This window comes from Zonotrichia albicollis, chromosome 1 (assembly GCF_047830755.1).
Source record: "Zonotrichia albicollis isolate bZonAlb1 chromosome 1, bZonAlb1.hap1, whole genome shotgun sequence".
NCBI lineage: Eukaryota > Metazoa > Chordata > Aves > Passeriformes > Passerellidae > Zonotrichia > Zonotrichia albicollis.
Window position 1 is genome coordinate 35,471,665 of NC_133819.1, and position 23,564 is coordinate 35,495,228.

General features: G+C 36.8%; 1 protein-coding gene across 4 annotated transcripts in view; it reads right to left on the reverse strand.

The window, feature by feature from the left end:
• Positions 1-23,564, reverse strand: part of ANKRD28 (ankyrin repeat domain 28) — a 120,054-nt gene that overhangs the window by 29,158 nt on the left and 67,332 nt on the right. For all 4 annotated transcript variants that reach the window (XR_001333319.3, XM_074538032.1, XM_074538026.1 and 1 more), the window contains 5 exons: positions 13,238-13,308; positions 10,176-10,376; positions 9,445-9,532; positions 6,232-6,374; positions 5,031-5,243 (listed from right to left, as the gene is read on the reverse strand). Coding sequence is in view for 3 of the 4 variants with exons in the window: in XM_074538032.1 (XP_074394133.1) it covers positions 5,031-5,243; positions 6,232-6,374; positions 9,445-9,532; positions 10,176-10,376; positions 13,238-13,308 (716 nt within the window). In the remaining variant the exon portion in view is untranslated. The remainder of the gene's footprint in view (positions 1-5,030; positions 5,244-6,231; positions 6,375-9,444; positions 9,533-10,175; positions 10,377-13,237; positions 13,309-23,564) is intronic.

A 23,564-nucleotide genomic window follows, 5' to 3' on the forward strand; every position in this document is an offset into this window, starting at 1 on the left:
CCTTGAGTGCAGTATGCACATGCATACTGCATCTGTATGTTCAATGATGGCTTTGAAGAGTATGAAAGGCTCACAAAATACACAGTTAAATCAGACAAATATGGCAGGGGAACATATGATATGAACACATGTCAAACATGTGTTTGAAACATGACAAATTGTTGTCATATGCAAAAGTGTCTTCCCATCTTTTCTCTCCCTTTGGCACCAAATGACATGGTTCTATGGATGTGATACTGAAAGTCTGCTGAAGTCCCTTTTAGGGATGGATACAGAATTTTTCATTGTGTCACTGCCCAGAGCAGCATAACAGCACAATTATGTGAAACTGTCTTCTCAGACCTAGGTTGAAAGAAATAAAACACATGATAAGGAATGCCAAGTTATCTCTAGCTCTTCCAGCTAGTAGATTTCTTTGACCATAAATAATCCAGAAGACAACATCCACATATCCATAGGAGATGCAAATAAACAAAGAATACGGGGTTGAAATCCTCTTGAGGAATTAGACAATTTTAATTCTGTCATTGGAGGCCTTAAGAAAAAGCCAAATAAACACACCATAAGTGACAATTTCTCCAAGCAACTTCTGTGCTCCAGTTTTCTTTCATGTTTCTCCCTAGAGTTCAGTTCTCATCTCTTTTTCCAAGCACTACAATTATCTGTGCCCAATTACTTTAAAACAACTGTTAAACATCTGGTGACTTTTCTCCTCACTTTTATCCTTCTTTAACCTGAAGCATCTATAGAATCTATTAACTTAAAGAAAAATTATCATATAAAATAAGCTTAGTGAAGTAACAGACAGAATTTCAGGACTCAGGTAAAGTAGCCTGCAGTCTCACTGGCTTAGATGAAACAAATCTGTATCTCAAAGGAAGGCTAATGAAGAAAAAAAAGATGGAGCTGAAAAAACACAGATCTCATAATGCACCTTACAAAGACATAGGAATAACTTAGGGTGACAGTATTAGAAGCTGAAGAGCACTGTGGTTAAGTTTTCTCACAAGAAAACTTCAGTAAGATCTTGAAAAGAACAACAAAATAAGCTACAGAATAATTTTCCACTTATAAATGAAAAAAACAAAGTACAAACAATAAGAGATTTTTAGATTTACTCCATTCAAATTTACTTAAAAATGCACCTAACACAGATTTCTAAGACAATGGATTTTATGAGAGTGCCTCTCTCATGTCTAACAGCTTCAGGTTCCTTTCCAGCCCAGATATAACACAACATGCAATTGTCTATCAGCATATAAACATAGAACAGGTATAAAATTTAATGAAGGACAAGTCCCATGTTGAAGCAGGTATAGGATTGCATTCAGAATTGCCTTCTAAGACACTAGAAAAGGATATACAGGACCAGAACCAGTAGCCAAACACTTCTTTAAGCAATGAAATATCAATGCTCTATTAAGCAAATCAGTATTTCTTGATACTGTAAGATTTCTTGGACTCCAGAAGCAGGGAGGTATCTTCTAAACTTTGCTTCCATTTCCTTTTCTTTATGTCTTTAGGTTCTTCTCTCTAAATATCAAGCTAACTACAGCTGTATGATTTAATGAGATCAGACAGGATCACAGCACATGACAGGGCAGCTATGGGCTAATGATAACTTCTGTTGTCTTCACTGAAACTCAGCTAAATGTGGTAATAGGAATCACCCAAATCTCTCCTATCACTAGAGAAAATGTATCCACAAAATACTTGGATCATAGCAAATTTGCTAAGAACAGTAATTGCTATTAGACAGAAATAATACACAGCACAAGGTGCCTTATTGAGTGATTACTCACATATTAACTGTACTCAGACTACTGAGCTTCACTGAGGGAGAGGAAATGTGGGTCTATCATGTCACAGCATTCCTCCAAATGAAATCTCCCCCTAGCAACAATTCTTATGTTCTAGTACCACCAATGAAAGTAAAAAAATTTTCTATTTAGGTCACTGAATTTTCAAGCAGCAATGAGGTCCATAAAACAATTAATATTGTCCCATTACATACTCATTTCAATGTGTTCTTCCATGCATGGAAATCCTGAATAGTGAAGAGGGAGTGCTGCAGTAATGAGCAATACTTAATAAGATTCACTGTTCTACAGTGGACACTGACAAGGCTATGAAAACAAGTAGGAAATTATGTCTAGAGGTGATAAAAAGCATATAACATATTTCTACTGTTCTATTATCTTCTGCTACATAATCCCTTCTTGAGATGAGGCCAGCACTCACAGATATGCACAAGAACTTCCCTTCTATCTGCCATCAGGAGTAAGAGTGTTTCCCTTTTGCTCTCCCCACTCAGTCATCCCCAGCAGGAAGCACTGTAATAGTACTGCCCAGCCTGCACCTACACTGCCATCCATATCCACTCTCTCACGTCTAAAATCACAGGAAAAGCTGCACATGGAAGGAAATGATTGAATCAGCCTACACAAGCAATATAATTATGATGAAAAATAGATCTAAGAGCCATTTTAAGAACTATTTTGAACTCCAGCCTCAGTATTTGGAAACTGAACCAGCTTGGTTTCAATAAATATTTAGTAAGAACACCCTAATTCCATCTCATTTTAAATGTACAATTCTTTCTTAGTTAAACAACATATTCTATTTTTTTAGGGATTGCTCTTCTGATTAAACCCAAGATTTATCTTTATAGGCCTTTCCAGGGAAGTAGAAGTTGACTTAAAAATTATTTTCTTTTGCCTCAGTTCTTGCACTTTTGCACAGTGCAAGTGATAAGTTTTCCTATGCAAAGTAAGGCTGTTCACACTTTCAGGTGCAAATTTACAGGCCAAATTCAGTCATACTGGTACAAATCCACAGAAATGCTACTAACAGAATTACAACAGAAACACCTTGATGAGGAAAGTGGGGATAAATGCTATTTTCAAGCTATAATTGCTTAAAATCCCTACATGGCCCTACTTGCTTTTTGCACTTAATAATTTTGATGTGTACAAAATCAGCACATTTTAATTACAACCAACCCATAGCTAAAGCTAATGCTGTTTCTGAAATGGAGCCCTGTTCACTTTTTTATTCTTCATCAGAAATATGCCCAAAATCATGAACACTTACAGCCCTGCATTTAGAAAAAACAGTAATTCTTGGCTTGGCAATATTTTTCAGAGCATCACAGAAGAGTTTGGGTTCAAAGGGACCTCAGCTGGTTCCAACCCTGCTAGCATGGGCAGGGTTCCACTTGACTAAGTAGCTCAAAGCCCCATCCAGCCTGGCATTGAACCCTTCCAGGGATGGGGCATCCACAACTTCCCTGGATAACCTGTTCCAAGGCCTCACCACCCTCACAGTAAAGAATTTCTTCCTAATATCTAATCTAACCCTTCTGTCAAAGCCTGAAGCCATTTCCCCTTGTCCCACCATGCCCTTGCACAAAGTCCCTGCCCAGCTCTCTTGTAGGCCCCCTTCAGGTGCTAGAAGCTGCTCCAAGCTCTCCTTTGCTCTTATTTGTGTGAGTAACACACAAATATAATCAGTAGTATATTTAACACTGTGGGATTATTTTCATGGCAGACCACACTTTACTGAAAAATGATGTTTCAAGAATGTAGGACAAAAGTCAGCCAGCCCTGTAACACTGAACACTCAGTCATATGCAGCCTGGGACATTAGGCAGAGCAGAAAGCTGGCAACAAAAATAAATGGACTGTGACCTGGATATTTTAGGACAAGTTGGCAATAAACCCTATAACACAGCTCCTTACTTCTGCAGGGCACTTCAGTGATGAATTTTTCCACAACTGAGTTATGCACATTTTTATTAAATGAGCTGTATGTCTAAATATATGTAACAGTGAGCAGGAACATTCATTTAGGAATTTTCCACATCAAAGAGTTAATTTTTAAAATACTCTCAGATTTTCAGTTGGCTATGAGTTTTGTACTAACAATAGATATAAAACTGTATTTTGGAATTAGTTAGCAGAAAACCAGCTTCAATCACTGTAAAATCACTGCTGACGTGAAGTGAACCACAAACCCCAAGATTTTTAACAGAAATGTCAGCTACTCTAATATTCACCTCCTGCACAGATTGTGCTGAAATTCAAGCATAAACCTATTAAGCAAGTTTCTTTTCCATTTTTTTTCAAGAAATTAAATAACAGATAATTCCTGTCATACTACATGTGGGTGACAGTTCAGGCAACCAGACATTTTGCCATAAGGAACACTTGGACTCTTCATTCCATATACCCATTTCCTACCTCCCTCAGCCTGAAACCTGCCAAGACATCAGATACTGCCACTAAATATTTCTGAACACAGTCAAGTTTTCATTACTAGAGTAAAGATCAACATAATACAAACCAGGTGGTCTTACATCTCTCTACCTACAACAAGGCTGGATTCTAAGGAATATTGTGCAGTCAAAGACTTGTGACCAAACAAAGATGTAAAATGCATACTGACTCTGCTCACACAATTTTGCTGGAGTAATTAAAACATCAGCTGTTTAAGAGTTTCCATTGGCCTGATCTACTCATATTTGTATTTTTAATACACTCTTCCCCGATCTCCCTGATTGATTAGATTCTAAGATCTTACATTATCATCTCTTCAACTGCTCCTGCAATTAGCCAGATCATACACATTTCCCTGAAATATCCCTGATTTTGTTCACGTTACTTATTTATAAGAAAAACATGTGCTTTTGCATTTTTTCACATTATTTGCTCTTACTTACATGGCTAGACCAGGGTAAACAAAGCATACAGAATTCTGACATCTAAATGTAATTGAGATTGGCCAGACATTATTGGCATTTTTCTTCATCCTTTTGGGCTATAAAATATATTCCATTGAGGTTTCCAGATTCAGATCAATTCTTGAAGCAAAATATTGGCTCATTTTTACTGCAGTACTTTTCAAACAAATACTCCATCTATCAGTGGGAACTTCTCCATGTTATCAAAACAAGTACGTTTGAAAAAACTACCTCCAATAAGGATGTACAGCATTTTTAAGAGTGAAAGGATGGCTTTGGATATACCTACCTTTATATTTACATCTGCTCCATTGCAGACCAAGAGCTCTAAACACAATGCTCCATGTGTTGATGCAGCAGCGAAGTGCAAAGGTGTGAACCCCTTCTCATTCACTTGATTTACATTAGCACCACAGTCTATGAGTTCATTCACTACAACATCTTGCCCATTGTAACAAGCTACATGGAGAGGAGTATTTCCATAGGCATTTGGCTCATTCATCTATAGGAGAAAAAAAAAATACCAAGATTAGTTAGTAGGCAAAAAGCTGTACTTAATGCAGCACTTAATTCTAACAAAGGAAACATCTCAAGTCACGAGATTATGTTTGGAACTCTACAAAAGCAGAAATTAAAAGCAAGTTCTGGATATAGCATGTTGATTGAGATCTGTGTCCTGGGGAAGATATGATTGCTTTACAAGTGAGCCAACCTCCTCCAATTGTCTCCACACCAGTTTCCTGTATGCAACTCTAAGAGAAGCCACACATGCCAAAAATACCAACTGTGGCAATTTGTATAGATGCTACACAAAAAGCACAGCACAGACCTCTATAAAACAGCATTGCATTTCTGATCTACTCCTCAATATTGAGCTTGAGTTGCAATCTCCAGCCTTGCAAGACTAAGATTATGATTCACAATGTAGATTTCTTACAGTTTCACAGTTTATTGGTAACACTCCTTCTACAGGCAGGTACTGCAGAACCTTTTAATTTGTTTTGCATTTCAATATTAATATGGACTCATTTACTGCAGTACTGAAGTTTCTCACAATTTTTAGTATCATCTAAAATTTATGTCATGTAGGAAAGTCAGTTCCAGGTATATTTTACCAAATGAGGCAAAAGCATTTAATTTCCTGCACTTCAAAAATTATTGTGTGGCACTTCAAAAATTATTGTGTGGCAAAACTAGGATCGGAATTCCTATTTCCTGACTCACAGTCCAATGAATTAAGAGCAAGAAATATCAAATAAACAAAATGCTCCACTAAATACACATTTATTTTCCAAGTATTGTGCAAAATCTGCAAGGCTCTGAAGGAGGTTTTCTTTTAATGGAGAAATGAGGGTTTATAAAAGAAAAAGTAGTATTTCAAGAGATCTTCCTTCACGTACTTTCACTATATCCCAACCTGTGTGCTACAGGTACTAACAAGAGTCTTTCAAACAAAAAAAAATATCCCATTTAATTTTATTTTTCCTTACATCAACTCCAAGATCCAGAAGATATTTCACTACACTGATCATCCCACTAGATGCTGCAGCATGTAAGGGTGTATATGATTTCTTGTCTTTGCATGTCACTTCAGCTGTATGGGTGACGAGCAATTTCACAACTTCAATATGACCTAAAATAATAAGGACAAATAAAATGAAGCATCATATTTTATTAACCAGCACAAGTTTGCAAACTTCATAATTCTACAATTGTTCTAACATGATCAAGAAACTATACCTTTGGACCTAATGTAGCAAAGAAAAAATTGTTCTTGTTTTCTAATCCTATCATGAACTATAAAAGAAACATAAAATAATCATCTCCACACACCCCACCAACAACCACTGCAAAAATAAATTTGTATACTCAAAACACAATCCTGGAGAACTAGAGAAACAAAGTAACTTTGTAATTATTAGGTACTGACCACAAATTTACATTAACAACTTGCAAGACAATGTGACTGCCAATCTTCCACTGTCACCTCAATTCCAAACACGCCCATTAAGATTTTTAAATCTTACAGAAACTTGGAAAAATTGATGCAAACACGAAAAGAAGAAAATATTCTACTTTTACATCAAAATATACCCCCCAATCCAACTTCCTTTACCCATAAAGCATTTAAAATGTTAAGCCACATCATACAGGATTTAGTAAAGCTCTGTTTTCAAGACTGACTCAGAGACGATCTTTGAGGAACTGCAGCCTTTTGAAAGCATCAACTGCTTTCCTAAGACAATGGAAGTAGAGTACAAGGAAGAGTAAGAGTAAGAGTTGGGATAATGAAGAAGGCATGGGGGAGGTTCCAGGTGGAAAAGAGAAGAGAGGGCAGGGAGCCCACCCTGCAGTGGTGGGCAGTAGCTCTCACTGCCAGCTTTGGGCCAGGGACCCCAGCGCCAGCACCCGCCCCAGCTGCAAGGGGCAAGGAGCTTTTCCCTTCCATGGCCACATGCTCCTCCTCTGCTTGCAGGCACTTGTGACACTGCCTGCTAAGAAGCCATGAAAATGGGGTAGCCAAGCATCTGTCATTCCTGCTCTGTTGTTAATTTAACTGCCAAACAACTAATTACTGCAAGCACACGGATAGTCATGACAAAGACTGCTGAATAAAGAAATACATGACTTTAACAGAGCACAATACACTTGGTGCTTTACTTTTGTAACTGACCCATGCAGAACTCTTTATTTTACCTTTCAGGTGACATCCTTTCCTTAGTTAAAGAAATGGTGAGGAGCACACGGAATACTTTTGTTTATACTTATCCAGTCAGATATCTAAGTAGAAAGTATCAAACCCACCTTTCAGTTTAGGTGCTTCATAAAGAGTGTGGGTCTTTGCTTCATAAGCAGTTAAGAGAATTTGCAAAAGTTTGAATAGGAAGTGCCTACCCAAAGGAATACAGACAAAGCTATTTTTATAAACACTCAGACACTGATACTTATTTTATGCTGCCTACCCAACAGTACACAGAACACCATTTCACCTAGCTATACCAACCAAAGCCATAAGACTTTAACAGTGCAATGTGAAGTGCTTCAAAATTTCACTTCTTAATTATCTCAGTATAGTAGGAAAGAAGGGAAAGAGAAATGCAAACACAATACTCATCTTTTTTACCCAAATACAATGGGGAAAAGAATGAAAACAAGCCCTCAAGGAGAAACAGAAGTACAGAAGATATGGAAAGCAGCAAAAGGAATAGAGACAGCGAACAGAACAGCGGCAGAAAAAACTTCAAAGAGAGAGTAAAAAGCCAAAAAACCCCCTGACCTGCATTGAAAAGGCAAGCAGCGATCAGTGGAAGACTCTCAAAGGGAAGAGCAAGCAACTTGATGTGAGAAGTGCTGCAGAGACATCCCAGTGCACCAGTGAGGGCAACACCAGCACACAGCACTGTGAGCCCATTTCAGTCCCAGCTTTGCAGCCGGACAGCAATGGAGCCGGGGGAAAAGCAGGAAGGAAGCAAAACAATGGACATCACCCTAGAAAGTTATTTATAGCAGAGTGACGAAAAACATAACTTCTTTATTTTATGGTCAGTTTTACATGGTGGAAAACTTTTTAAGGTTTTCTCCAAACAATTGGAGCAATGTACAATGGCTCTAAATTGTGAAGGAGAATGTCATAATTATTTTTACTTTGATTGAAGATTTTCAAAAGCTTTTTCTTCTCTATTGTCTACAGGGAAATTTAGGCAGATCAACATCAATTAAACTACATTTTTCCTGCCCAAACACTCTTCATTAAGAGAGTTCCCTGTAAATAGCCTACAATATAGCACTGATTAAAATTGGAATAAATGTAGCTTATCTGCAAAACAGAAGACTTTTCATCTAGGCAAGCACAAGGCAAAAGGTGTCACTGGCCTCTTACTGACTCTTGTCAGTTCTCTGAAATTTCACATACAAGTTTCATTCAACAAAATTTTGCAAATAACCACATTCAATAAGGTGGTTGGACAGAATGTCACAGACACTGCTTTGCAGATATAAGTACATCAAAAACACTAATACTGAAATAACATTAGATCAATAATGAAGATTTTTCTTTAACTTCTGAGGTTTTAAGTACTGGTATAAATACCTGAAGTGCAATCTCATCCAGCTTGAAATAATAAATTAAGAGCATTATTGCTGTGATGATCACTTCCTAATTGAATGGCACATTCAATTCTTTTCAAGTCTGATAAAAGGCAAGGAAGAACATTACTCTGACAGCATTGCCAGGGCATTGATCAAGACCACAAGAACAATAATTATCCACTCCTGGAATAAGAATGGCGGGGCAAGAATTTGTAGTTTCAGAGATGAAACATTCCTTGAAAATACAATCCCCAAGGACGCTGCAATGATCCTCTGTTTCAGGTGCCCCTTGTATTAACTGCTTACTTTTTATTTAGCATTTCTGCAAAATGTTTCACCTGTGACTAGACTTGCTAATTGAAGAACACAGTTCCTCCTTTTTAAAGAACAAAACTACTTACCTTACTTTTCTTCTTCCAACAAATTAATTTTCATCACCACAAAATACAGATTTGCAAGGCAATTTGAACTATACTATTAATGGTTTTTTGGCAGACACAGATAAACTCAATGCTTACAATGCAAATATTTTTCCTAGAAACATGTCAAACCACTAAACATGAGATGAATTTTTATTATTACGACAGTATTAATCAACTGAAATATATACATACCCATATATGCTGCCCAATGTATCGCTCGTCTGTCTTTCTTGTCAAATGCATTAATATTGGCCCCTCTAGACAACAGTAAGCTGACCATCTGAGATAAAGAAAAAGAACACAAATCTTCCATTCATAATGGGAAAAACTTTGCCTCAACAGAGAAAACCATGGAAAAAACAAAAAATGTATGCATTTTCAGAGGATTTAAATGAGTTGGGTCTTTAATATTCCATAAGTTTGAAAAGCTGGCTGTCACAATGAAGTGACTGTAAGGAACACAAAACTTGATGTCAACAAAACCACTTCTCAGTTAAATATTGCAAAGCCATGAAATCTTTTATATCTTCAGGTTACTAAGGGACTAGTGAGTCAGAGTTTATTACATATATTTCCTCTGAATTTCAGTGACAACAAACTCCCTATGTTCACTGTTTACTGAACAGAAACATATCCTGGCTTTTCCATTTTAAATTTACCTGTTACTAATTTAACTCCAGTTAACAAATTTCCTTCTGTCACAACAAAAGTGAACACTGTAATAAACTTTCAATAAAATGACGTAACACTTATTTTCCACAACTTTTCTGCACAGAGATGCATACGGTAAACAAACTCAAACACAAAATAGAGATTGAGGATTTTTGAGGGAATGGGGGAGAAATTATTTTAAACTCAAAAATGAAATATCAGAAATATGAGGGACAGAATGACAAGTGGAAGGCAAGAAAATTAACTTTTACCTCAACGTGTCCACTGAAGGCTGCATGATGCAGTGCAGTTCTGCCTGCTCGATCAGACACATTTACATTGCTTAGGAGAGGCACCAAAGCTTCAGCACACTTCACAGCTTTGTTTGCAGCTGCTATGTGTAGGGGTGTCTGCCAGTTTTTATCACGAGCATTGACATCTGCTGAATGCTTTAACAACACCTGAACAGCATCCTGAAAGCATTTACCAAAAAACCAAGCCACTTAGTAAAGATCAGAAATGACAGCCCTGGATTTAAGGACAGTACAGTGGAAAACAACTCTTTACCATTTGCTCATCTGCAAACGTAATCATTGGGACACTTTGGGATTTGTACTTTATCATAAATCCAAACATGGGAATGTTCTCAAGGACATGAATAATTTAACCAAATCAACCATTTCCAGGTCTTTTATTCCCTAAGCCACATGGAAAATTATTTTGTAATCACAACTGATTTCCAAAGTTTAATAAACCATCCTAGGATTTCTTCTATTTGTGGAATTCTTAGCCAAGGATTAGTATGAAGTACTATGAACTTACAATGAGTTTCCATCAATCTGCCAAGTAAAATTTTTCAACCGTCCAAGTCTACAAATGGCAAACCCGAGATTATTAAATGTACATTTAGAGAACCACAAATAAAACAGTGCATGGTCACAAAAAGTTTCAACATACACTGTTGCAAAATTCCTGAAAACCGTTTTAAAATATTGCACTGAATTCCATCTCTCAAAATGATTATTCATTTCCTTTTGTCAGAAGTACAAGCTGTGAAAATGTGACAAATAAGACTGTAATTCTTACAGCAAGATAAACAAATCCCATTAAAATATGCACACACAATTGGAATGCATAAAAAAATAACTGTGCTGGCAGTATCAACACGATGATGAATATTGCATTTTGCATCAGCTGTGTGACCTTCCCACGATTCACTAATTGCTTTTGGTGACTGCCAACTCAGTCACTGAGTGCACAAATAATTGATTATCACTTTGTACTTAAAACACAGTTACCAGAAGTTGTTACTAGAGATTCTGAATTACACTGTGGTACAACAGCAAGGTCCATGGGCAGATTGCTAAGTCACTATTGGTCCTATTTATATGAGACGAAATAATATTTAAAATGTTGAAATATCCTATACTGCTAATAAAAAAGAAGACAGGAACAAACACAAAAGTGAAAATACTGCATCACAGACTTGTACTTTAATGAGAAAACTGAATAGGTCTTCTCTGAGAAATTAAAGCAGATTTAGTGTTTTAAAAAACTAATTATATTTTAAGTCTTGCCTTTTTTAACCCAAATATTAAGAAATATTTCAAAACAAGGAAATTTCAGAACAGCTATTACCCCTTTTGCAGAAGGAAGCACCACAACATTAGTATAAAAATAATGAATCTAATTTTATGTGCACTTGCATTAATGAATTTCATGACTGAATCTACTTGGAGATTTTTTTTTAAATTTGCAACATACAGCAGGCACGCACAAATAAAAATGTGACTGTCTTGACATGAAGCTGCCTGAACCTGTGCAGCTGACAGCTAAACCCATAACTGCAGCTATTTTTTAAGCTTCAATGTCCTTGTTTAATTGCAGCTGTCCTCACTTCAAGAGTCCAAATGTTCTACTGAAACCATGATGCAGTTTTTTCGTGACAGCTTTTCATCCAGTGCCCCAAACCCATATAGGTCTGTCAGCTAGAAAACAGTGCCTACATATATCAACCCTGCACATGGGCTCCCATGACTCAGTGTGTTTATAAATAGAAAATTCTGACAAGTGTCTATCAAGCTCTGACTGGTTTACTTGTCTTGTTTGCCTCTGAATAATGTTTTGTTTAAAATCTTCCATATTTAAAAAAAACCTATGAACATGACTGCATTTCTTGAAGTTATCATTTAATCCCAGTTTGTTTGCAGCACTTCTCTGCCTCTGCAAGCATTAGTGATGTGGAGAGCTTTTATTGTTCCTCAGCTCTGAAGAATGCAGCATTTGGTGCTTTGGTCAGCTCCCAAAGGAACAGCCTAAAAATATCTCAAGAACAAATAGCATTTGGGAGTAAGAAGCCCTTGAAGATTCATTTTCAAACACTGTTTTTTTGAATAACATGATCTCTACATAACTTTGCTATTAATGCTAGTGACAAAATACTGCAGTTTATCCAGGGAATTCAAAAGCAAAAACTGAAACAAGGCTTGTTTAGATAGCTCATGGATCAAACACTTGAAGTTCAATGCTTGTCAAAACTAAAATATTCAATTCTATCTTCCCAAACAAAAATTTACTAATAAAAACCTTTATTTGAAACGTACTGAAATAAGCATCAATTTGATTCAGGATCTCAAAGGAGATAATTTTGCATAAACTCTTCCACATAACAAGATCAGCATTTCTCTGTTTGTTTTGATCTTCTACAGGCATTTCAATTTTTTATTAGGACAACCACCACAGGGAAACAATAACCAAATAATTTCATGCATTATGATATTCTCACAACTGTATAACTGGTAGACTTCAAGAAACTGTCTACATTCCATTTAAGAATTTTAAAGTGATATTCAATACTATTAATTAATCACTTTTTTTAAAAAAAAAGACATTGGCAGGCCTTTAATAGAATAATTTATTTCTTCAATGCCTGAACACACAAGCATGTAAAAAAATATGAAGTAATGCAAAGACCACGCTGTAAAAGTTGTTCTAAATCTTAATTCATCTTCCCTCATGCTGAACCAATCTGGTTACCTTAGGAGAAGTAAACAGGACTTAAGAACACTGCATGCAGAGTCCTCTGCTAGGGAAGTCACAGAGAGCAAAGCTGAGAACTCAAAGTTTATAGTTTTCTTCCTTTCTTACTAAAGCAATAGATACACACACTCATATATATATATATATTCCCTCAAAAGGCTAAAAAAACCATCACAAAAATGTTCTGCAATTCCAAATGTTTGGAGTAGTTTCACTTTTTAAAAAATGAACAACAGACAGAAGTTAATTTGAGATGTCTTATTTTAACACAAAGTAGTCAAAAAGAACAACATACCTCACTACAAGATGCTACAGCTCTGTGTAAAGGAGTCAACCATTTGCTGTCTTTGGCATTAACTCTAGCTCCTGTAACAAAAAATAACAAACACAGAAATTTAAAAGGTATTTACAGAATGACTGAAATATTTTCAAGAAGATATTTTTAGAAATAGAACTATTTATTTATTCTAACAAAATGAATTTACTTCTTCTAGGCATTTCTTTGCATTTTTTATGCAAAAAAATGAAAAGGAATCTTTTCTCCAGCTGAAATCAACCCTTTGAGAAAATTTTTTGAACACTACCAATACTATTCTTCCACATCAAAATATACTCATATTTTTATACTAGGTCATCCTCTATAATCTTTTGCCCTTCCAGAGTCACATAAAAGGCTGCTGCCTAAGAAAGATCAACTCCTTGCCTTCACACAGCAACAAAAATCTCATGGTTTCCCATTATAGCTGAAATTCTCTGTGAAAATATAGAAAGAGGCTGCATTTACTCCCCACACCTACAGTTTCCTTGTGGGTGCCATGTCTGATGGACAGGTATATGGAATGAGGATGATTCTTCTACTGGGACTTACTTTAGGAACAAATCTCCACTACTCCAGCAGGTCACCAAGCCCACCCCGGTGCCTCCTGGTCCTCCCTTCATGAGAGAGACTCCCAGCCACACTTCTGAAAGCACACTCAAGGAACAGCCCTCCCTGTCCCCAGGAAACAAAGCTGCACAAACAGCTCTAAGGGACACAAGCTTGGGTTTGGATTTTAATTTTTTTCTTAATAATAAAAGGAAAGAAGGGTTTGGGAACTTCTTTTCCCTGAAGGAAGCAGCTGAACTACATCTTAACTTCCTGTGAACTCCAACAAACAAGAAAACCTAATGATTAAGATTAACAACTTAATTTATACAGAACCTTGTAGGATATTTATACCCTGACTGGAAACTTAGCCATCTTTATTTTGAAACTTCTGATATTTTACAGCGATAGCTTAGATAAAATCTTACATTTTTGAGAAAAAGAGTTACAAAATATTGTTGGAAAGAATCACACAGTAACCTTAATGCTATGTGACCAGTGCTGATTAACATCTCAAGCTAAACATAATTCTGGTATGTCAGAACCAATTGCTGTTTTTTCTATGCAAGGAACAGAAACAGGTGGAAGGCCAGTAAGACACAAGATGCCAAAAAGGTTGCTGGTCGAATCAGGATATCCAATTGAGAGACAGGGTATTTCGATCCAAGATCTGCACCAGCAAAGAAGTCTCTCCCAGGCTATTTGATGAAGAAAACCAGGAGTGTGTACAAAATCATGGCTGTGTATACAAATATCTGAGGTCGATTCTCTTGAGGTTCTAATCAATCCATCCCTTTCAGTCATAAGAATAGAACATGGAAGCTGATGCAGGATCCAAACTTCCAGTCTGATCCTAGGTCTTCCACCCACTGGACAGAGACTGAGATCTAACTGCTAGCTACAATTTCAGGATTTCCATCTTTCCTTGTCTAAATTTCAGAATAGGATGCTGCCCTATTTTCCTAAGTGCAAACATTTTTGAAAAATAAGACTAGTAAATAGGGAAGAAAGTCCAAGCCCATTTGAAGAAAACCACCACAGTCTCACAAAAGTTGAGGAGACACCACAAGTATCTGTTTTTGTCACACATCCTAAGGACCCACTGGTGCACTGCAACACATCATGTGCCACAGCAGACTGTGCTATATCAAGTCTTGCATAGAACTCAAGCAAAGAAAGAATCTGAGTATTCTAAAATCACTAGAAATGCCTGAGGATTTTTGGCAATCCTTCCCAGAAGACAGCAAGTGATGAATGACATCACAAATATAACGAGGTAATGATTGGTAAGTGAGAATGTAATCAATATATGTCAAAAGTATCTGTAATTCTTGATTATATTCCAGGTAATTGATGGCCACATTTTGTTTTTAGCAGATGAGACAAAAAACAAGAGCCAAAATCATACTCCAAGTTCAACCTGACTTCACATGCAGCCAACAACCAAAAAATAAAGACTTTCACAAACTGATTTCTATCTCTAACTTTACGATACAAATGTCTTTGAAGCATTTCAAAGAACTTGAGTGAGTTACTAAGCCATTAATTACTATCCTAATTATCCTAATTTTCCTGAGGAAAATGCATTTGCAAGACCTGGGGTCAGCTCAGATCCATCCAGGTAATGAAGCTCAAGATAGGAAAAGCAAAGTCCCCCATCAGAAGAGAAGAAATTCTCATTTCCATTCTAAAAACCAGCAGCTGCTTAAGCTCTAGCTCTCAGTGAAAATGTTCATATTTTACTGACATTTCTGGTAAATCTAACACATAGCCTAAAAACTACACCAGAAGAGAGCAGAAATCAATACAAACAGATACTGTACAAAAGATTTTTACAACAATAAGTTAATCACTAAAAGAAAAATAATATGCGAAAGTAAGAAAGAAGATCATTAAGACAGCATTAGCCAGAGAAATGTCTAAGGAAATCTGAAGTGATATCTAAAAGTAACATGGTCCTCTTAATAGAACAAAAATCAATTTAGCAAATACCTGCCCCTCATTCCATAAGTGGTCTTCCTCCCAAAGAAACAAGAATGCCTAGGTCTAGCACATTGAAACAGTGTAAAATACAGATACTAAAATAAGTAAACTTTTTAAATACACAAAAAATTGTAGATTCTCTGACATAGGAAAGGCTAAAGTTGACTTTTGATAACAAATCTGAATCTTTGATGGACTTACTTAAGAAAGAACCACCAAGCTTGTTTTTTCCTTCCATAACAAAAACTCTTAAAGAAGTTGCAAAATTGTTACATTGAAAGAAAGTTTTTAAGCAATAATCAGAATAAATGTGCTACCAAAAACCACATATGCATTATTAATTTGGGGACTGGGAGATCGCCAGCTTTAGATACATTAAACAAAATAACATTTTAAAATTAATTGAGAGATACTTTGCCCTTAATCATCTCCAAGAAGCCATGCTGCTGAGAATCATTTAAATTTCATAAAGGAGCTTTTCCAAACAGCTTTGTATCTGAGGACACAATAATCCTCCTGTAGGCTGTTCTTTACTGCCTAGCACATGATTTGGGGAAAATGTCACTGCTCCTCCCTGACCCTTCACGGGCTCTCTAAACCTGTCACAGTCCTACCAGGCAACAGTGAGGGAATTTACAGCCTTCACCATCTGAGGTAAAGCTCTACTCCAGACCACTGAAAGAAATGTTACAAAAATGTACACCAAATGTTATACCTCTACTGAATAACTTTCGTTTTCAGATATTTCTTTCTATTTGGCCTAAAGAGAGTTTGAACACATGTATGTGTACAACCTACTGCACAGCATTGCAAATGCAATATTATCCCTGTGAAGCTCAACCTGCTGACATGTTAACCAGGGTATTTCTCACATTTCAAATGCCAGCTATGAGCAGTTTGCTCTTTCAAAACACAGGACAGTGTATCTTAATTCCCTGTATGGAAAACCAAAAAAACAAAACAAAAACAACCTTAAGAAACTGCTGTTCTCCCCGCCTCTGCCTCTGTCCCTTGGATCTCACACACTTCAAGGGCCTGGTCTTGATGCGTTTATTAGAACTTCTGATTTGTTTACTACAAAATTTCAACTCTTTTAATGCCACAGAGTTTGCAGGAAAAGGATAAGGGTGCTTGTCAGAGCAATCTCAATGCTGGAACACAAATAGGAGTTAAGAACCAATCATGTGAATGATCCTCCTGTAAAACAGCACCTTCCAAATGAAGTGAATTGTTACTCCATGTTGGTGCACTAAGCCAAAACATTAAACATTAAAAGAAAATCACCCATTTCACCACTAATTTTGCTAGTACAGCCCAGTAACTTTACACATCTAGGCAAATATTAAAGTACTTTTGCTCTGCAAAAGGTGGGGTGGTAATGAGAGAGAAGTATTACATAATTTTCTTCCTAGTCCCTAAATGTTACATCTCATCTTGTCAAGTTGTATTTGCAAGACTGACAATTAGAAGAACACATTTTACTTAATAAATAAAGTACAGAGGGTACTAAAAAGCTTTGTGATGCTTACTTCTAGCAAATTTATGTTTCAAGAGACAAATCTTCTAATTGAATACGTGCACTGATTTACAGAATGATCCTGGAGGGTTTATTTCTACCAGCCCACATGTGGCAATTGCACATTTAAATGTGCTATTAGCCACCAATTCCTGGCCATATGTTTCTGCATACTTCTTGGGGTCCATATCCTTACATTCCAGCAAGATCTAGCATCTCAACCGTCTCTTACAAAGACAGACAAGGAATGACTGGGCAGGAAATGCTGCAAGGAACAACCACGCATCTCTTCCTTCACCCATAAACTGCCACACAACTCTTACACTGCCCTGTCTCACACCACCTCTGTGTTCCTCTCACAAAAACTCTGGCTGTGACACTCCTCCACAGCTCCTCTGCACCAGAACTCTTCCTATTTGGAAATGTCCTCAGAAGACTAATGAATGCAGTGGCTGAATTACTTATGCGTCACTAGTTGGAAATAGATTAAGAAATACAACAGAACTGACAAGACATTTTCATTTTTGTTCACAGTACTGACTCTTAAGTACTCAATTGCCTTCCACTGTTTTGTTTGCAGTCTGTATTTTTAGCCTCTCAAGGATGGTATTTTCCTTTGTTATTGTACAAGATGTGCTAGTGACTGAGCAATATCATAACATAAGCAAAGAAAGCAAAAGTGTTTTCATTCAGTTATGCAATACAGACACCAATGTTTGGTATTTGAAGCTCTGAAATGTCTATTTAGGAGTAAAAGATCTTTATAGAGTGCATTTAAGACAGTAACAAACCTTGTCTTAGAAACTAGTATACTGAAATAATTTTAGATATAATCTTCGGAGAAATTAGGAAGATCTCAGGTATAAATCACTGAAAGTAAACACTAGTCCTACTGTAATTAGATTCTACTTAATTATTTTCCTAATAGCTAGTAATAGGTTCAGAAATTCTTCCTTTTGAATGATCCACTTTTTTGTCTAGAGACAATGACCTTGGAAGCACTTAAACTGGCAAGCAGAAATTCTCAGACCATACTGAGGAATAAACAGATAGAGAGGAAAACTTTTCCTTACATAGAAAAATATGCAAACAGTCAGGAGGACATAAAGAAGTTTTTAAAGTATAAGATTTGAGATATGAATTGGAATAATCAATAATAGAAATGGAGCATAATTTCCTATTGAAAACTTGGATACTTGGAAAATCATTCCTGCAAAAATAATGACCTTATGGAGAGAAAGCTTCTTGCTATTTAAAAGCTAAATGCACAGCAGAAGATCTATAGAATAGTGAAAAAATCCAAGAGGAATGTGTCTGGAATCTTTTGTCCAGAGAGAATAAGACTTCAAGAACAGTTTTAATTTTTGTTCCTTAAGAAACAAACAAACAAACAAAACAAAAAAAAATTCCAAACCCCAAAACAACCCCACAAAACAAATACACATGGAGACACACTAGCCAGAAAAGGGAGAAAAACAAGAATCAAGTCAAAGCCACCCTTCCAGGACTACTGATTTGTCAATATAAGCCAATTTCCTTTCAGAATTTCAGTTTCTGACACATCTCAGCCACTCCCCCCTTGAGCTTCAGTGAGCAACATGAGGTTCTCTGACTCAAGCTACTGACAGTTCTATCTTTTCCTGAGTCAGCTTAACTTTTTTCTCTCAAAGAGCATCAGAGCTACTTTCTTCACAGCAACCAACTTTTACTGCTGCCAGGGGGAAGTTAGGGCAGCTTGGAAAAGAAAAACATCGGCCAACAACGCTGTGAAAAGAAGAGGAAGCGGCTGAAAGATACAGTCAGTGTCAAAGGGGCCCCTGTGAAACAGCCCCAGCCTGTGGGTACATCTGCAATCCCAACAAAGGGAGCTTCACTCTGCTGGGACTGAGGCAGCAAGAGCCTTCCAGCAGCTGAGCCATGTGACTGTCAGGGCATGGGTTTCTCACACTCGCAGAGATTTGTAATTAGATGAAAGAAACAGAGGTAGTAGAGTGCTGTGACACTGAAGGGTCTTTACTATCTTCCAAAATCTGTTATGACTACAGTGGCAGTTTTCCAGCATCAGCACGGTTCTTACATTTTCCACCTGACCCAGAGGAAACAAAAACTCGTGGGCTGCCAAACCCTAATGAGATTGAGTTTGACCACACTCACATAACACTGAGCTTCATGCAGAGAAAATGTTGGGTTAAGCAAACAGCAGTGTGTTGTGTTAGTATTTAAGTATCAATGCAATATAGTAACTAAATCTATTCAGAAGAAAATAACAGACAATTCAAATGTTGATTTTTGTGAATTACATTGATTTCAGTGAAAGCAATAATCATCTCCGTGGTATTTTTAGAAAATAAATGGAAAAAGTTAGTAATCAAAAGCATGCATTCAGTGATCACACTAATTTGTTCTGCTTTTCACATGACACTTCCTGGCACAGTAGACTTTGATGATTAAAAATCATAGGACAGCTAGAAAGAATGATTTTTTAATAAAGCAAGCCTCTCCAGAACAGTTCACATGCCAGACTTAAAGAAGGGTTTGATTTTTTAAACCAAGACTTCTTGGAAAGAACAAAAAACTGGACATTCAGTTAATTAAGACTTAACTACTTTTCTACTTTTTAGTAGTTTGTGATCATTTACAGTCTTAAAGTCAGTGCAATTATGCCAAGTAGACTGGTGTATTTGTGCACTAGGATGCAGAGCTGTACACAGGTCATAAAAATACAACTGTGAGGAGCACTACTACTCTTCCCAGAGTAACACAAAAAGGAAAATGCTTCTAAAATTATGATTCTCAAGTGACTAAAATATAAACTTCTGTTCTATCTTTCTCGATGCTACAAATAATCTTCATGCCTCCTCTTGGTCACCTCCCTACACAACAAATCTGGGAATGCTAATTGCTTATCAAGCTACAATCCAAAAGTGAGAGATTATTTGAAAACTTAAACTTCCACAAACCACAGTGGTATGAAAAACTGTTGTTAAGATATTCACATCCTCAGGGGACAAGTTTATTAATGTTCAGTGTCTCAAAATAAAAAAATAAAAGGCAATTTAATGTCCAGGCCCAAAATGGAGTCAGTAAAGCAATTTTCTTTGATGTTTGGAGCCTGTATGCAAAGCATCACCTTCAGATTCCTTGTCCAGCTGAAAGATAATAGGAAAGGTCACAGAGTAACCTTAAGATTTAGTAGAAAAATATCTCAAGAATTCAACAATTAAGTAATAATGCTCTTGAGACTGAAAATTTACTCCAAAAAAAGTCTGCAAAAGGTTGGATCAGTTATATTTTCAGGATGTGCAATATGGGTTACTTAGGTCTGTAGCAAAGTAATATAAAGACATTGTGACTGCAATGTGTGATCCACAATACATACTTGAAAGCAATGTGGATCCCCTGGAGCAGGATGAAAAAGACATTCCAATTAAATTAAAAAATTTATGTGTAAGTACTCTATAATAACACTTTATGAATAGAGAATAATAAGAAAGAATCAAGTATGAGCCACCGAATAGTGGGAAGATTAATACTGACTTCAGTAATTTTGAGGTCTAGTTTGAAGAAAGAATAAAAACATCAAAGCAAACAGTCTTTGTAGAATAGTTTGCACAGCAGGAAAACTGTAAAGTGGTTCCTAGTAACATTCCAGCAAAGCTATGTTAGAGGACATTAAAAGTTGCAAAGACAAGCTTTCACAAGGTGAGAAATATTAGGATGAAAGTAGTCCACACTTAATTCACTCCAGTACAGTAGGTACAATTCACTACAGTAGGTCAGGTAAAGTCACATAACCCAATTTTTGCATGCAAATTTACTGCACAGAGGAGATGGTAGCACAGAAATGCTATTTATTCAACAAACCACTCTCCCCAATTTTAAAAAAGGGGTCTTGCAACACAGCAAACAGTTTTCAAGCCTTGCTGCATTAGCAGATGTTCTTTATTTGCTCCCTAATGCTCTTCTATTATGACAAAGTGTAACATTATACCTCTGCCTCAGAAGAAAGGTTTGATTTCCAGCTGAAACACAACAGATGAATTTTCCTTATCTTTATGAAATGGAGAGGATAAACACACTTAACCTCTGCTCCCCACCTTTCAATTAAGAGAGCTAAAAGACAAATCAAAGCTTGTGCATTTTGATACATTTAGACCTGACTTCTCTGAGAAGCAGCTGCCTCAGCACTTCTGATACTGCTGAGTGCTCATACTTCACCAACCACAAAGATTTCAAATCCAGCATTCAGAAATGAGGAAGACTAAATTGGTGAATACTTTTTAAATATTTAAGAGGCTTGCCTAAAACTGCTGCTTGCAGGGAGGTAATATACAGATTTGTGCCTGAGTACAGCACAGCCTTGCAGACTGAAGAGCCTGAGCACTCAGACATCACTTCCACCCTGCAATTGATGCCTCTCTTCACTCACAACAGCTCACACCTGTGCACCCCTCACTGCACCAGCCCAGCTCACTCTCAGAGCAGCCTCTCCCTGGGACTTTCAGGAGGCTGTCCTCTCCAGCAAGGCACAGCATGGAACTGCAGCCCACAGCACAGCACATGAGCACACCATGGTTGGACTGACATCGCCACAGCTTTCAGAGCTTTTGATTTGCAACTATCTAATGCATTGTTTTGTTGTAAGCCAATCTTGATTTTCATTAAATAAATGTTATCTGGGACATATCAATGTCTCACATCCTCCCTGAACAATCTGCAGACACTGCAGCACCTACAACCTCTCCTTCACGCAGCTGCTCAGCTTTGCACTACTTGTACAGTTCTAATTCTTACGTCCCTTCTTTGTTCTCCATTTTTCCTCATGCTTAACCCCAGGCTACATGCCCAAATAGCATGACTAGTATTTCTTCTCCTTCCACTCCCTCCCAGCCAGGATCTAGTTTCATTCCCATCTGAACTAGAATTCCCCTCCATCCATAAGCCTTTCACCCAAGAAAGGGATATTTTGTTCTATCACTGATCTGGTAAAATGGACTGTGTTCATCTAAACCAGACAGATGATTCCCTCTAAGAAGTAGCTGACTACAACTTTGCAAAATTTGTAACATTGTTAGTTGATTAAGGGGGTTGCTATGTATTTTCAAGAGCCACCAGAACTTGCCTTCCCTTCTTGATAGGGAAAAATGGCACCACTTTAGATTTTTAAACCTTGCACCTTTTCAAAAGTGAACTTTTCTGGACAAAATGTCACTATAGAGTATGTCCATACAATAGATATATTAATTAATATGACATAATGTATATTTATGATATGTATATATACACTCATATAGAGAGATTACAAGTAATATATATAACAAAAATATTACATAATACTAAAATTATAACAAATTAAATTATGCCCAGCAAATTCAGTTGAAGGTCTGGAAGCGACTCCTGTAACCCTAAAAGTGGTATTTCCTTCAAGCAGGATTTGTAAAAGGGGTTGATGGGGGGTGGTGGCAGCAGACATAGCCAGCTTTGCACAGGTAAGGCCTGCAATTAAGCAGACTGAAGATTAAAGTAGTTCTTTGGGGCTGCTACAAGTTTTCATCTTTGTATGTAACCTTGAAGCTCTGTATTATGAACTCAGCCTCAAGCTACTTAATGGGTAGGTCTCTCCAAGATCAAAGACAGTCAATCCAGTCCTTCTGTCATGATGTTCTTCAGGTTTTTGGTTCAGTTTCTTGGTTCTCTACCCTTAAAAAAACAACAAAACCAAACCCACAACCCAAAGTGTACTGTTTTGCAGAACTTGGAATTTTTATTAGTACAAATAAATAGGGGAAAAAAAAGATATTTTGTAACATTTTCAGCTGGTTCTAATTATATTCTGTGAATTCAAGCCAGCAGGAAAAGATACTTAAAATAATACAACCAACTCTGGATGGCACCTTTATGTTCAAATGTCATTTCTTGTTTGAAGGGCATTTCAGAATGAAAGAAATACTGCTAACACCCACCTGTACCATATACACTATTACTTCTTTAAAATAGTGTTGAACTATTGAAAGCTGATCAAGCTACAAATAAAAATAGCTATAACTGAGAAAGCTTCCTACAAAGAAATAATTTAGAGCAGAATTACAGAAATACGCAGTATTGTAACACAAGTAAATCTGGAAACTAAAATTTCAGTACAAGCATCTATAATTTCTAGTACATTAAATATCTCAATAAAAACTACACAGACTAAGATGTACATAAATACTTCCTTGGATGTGCATAGAGTTATTTGTTTTCCATTAACAGGAATAG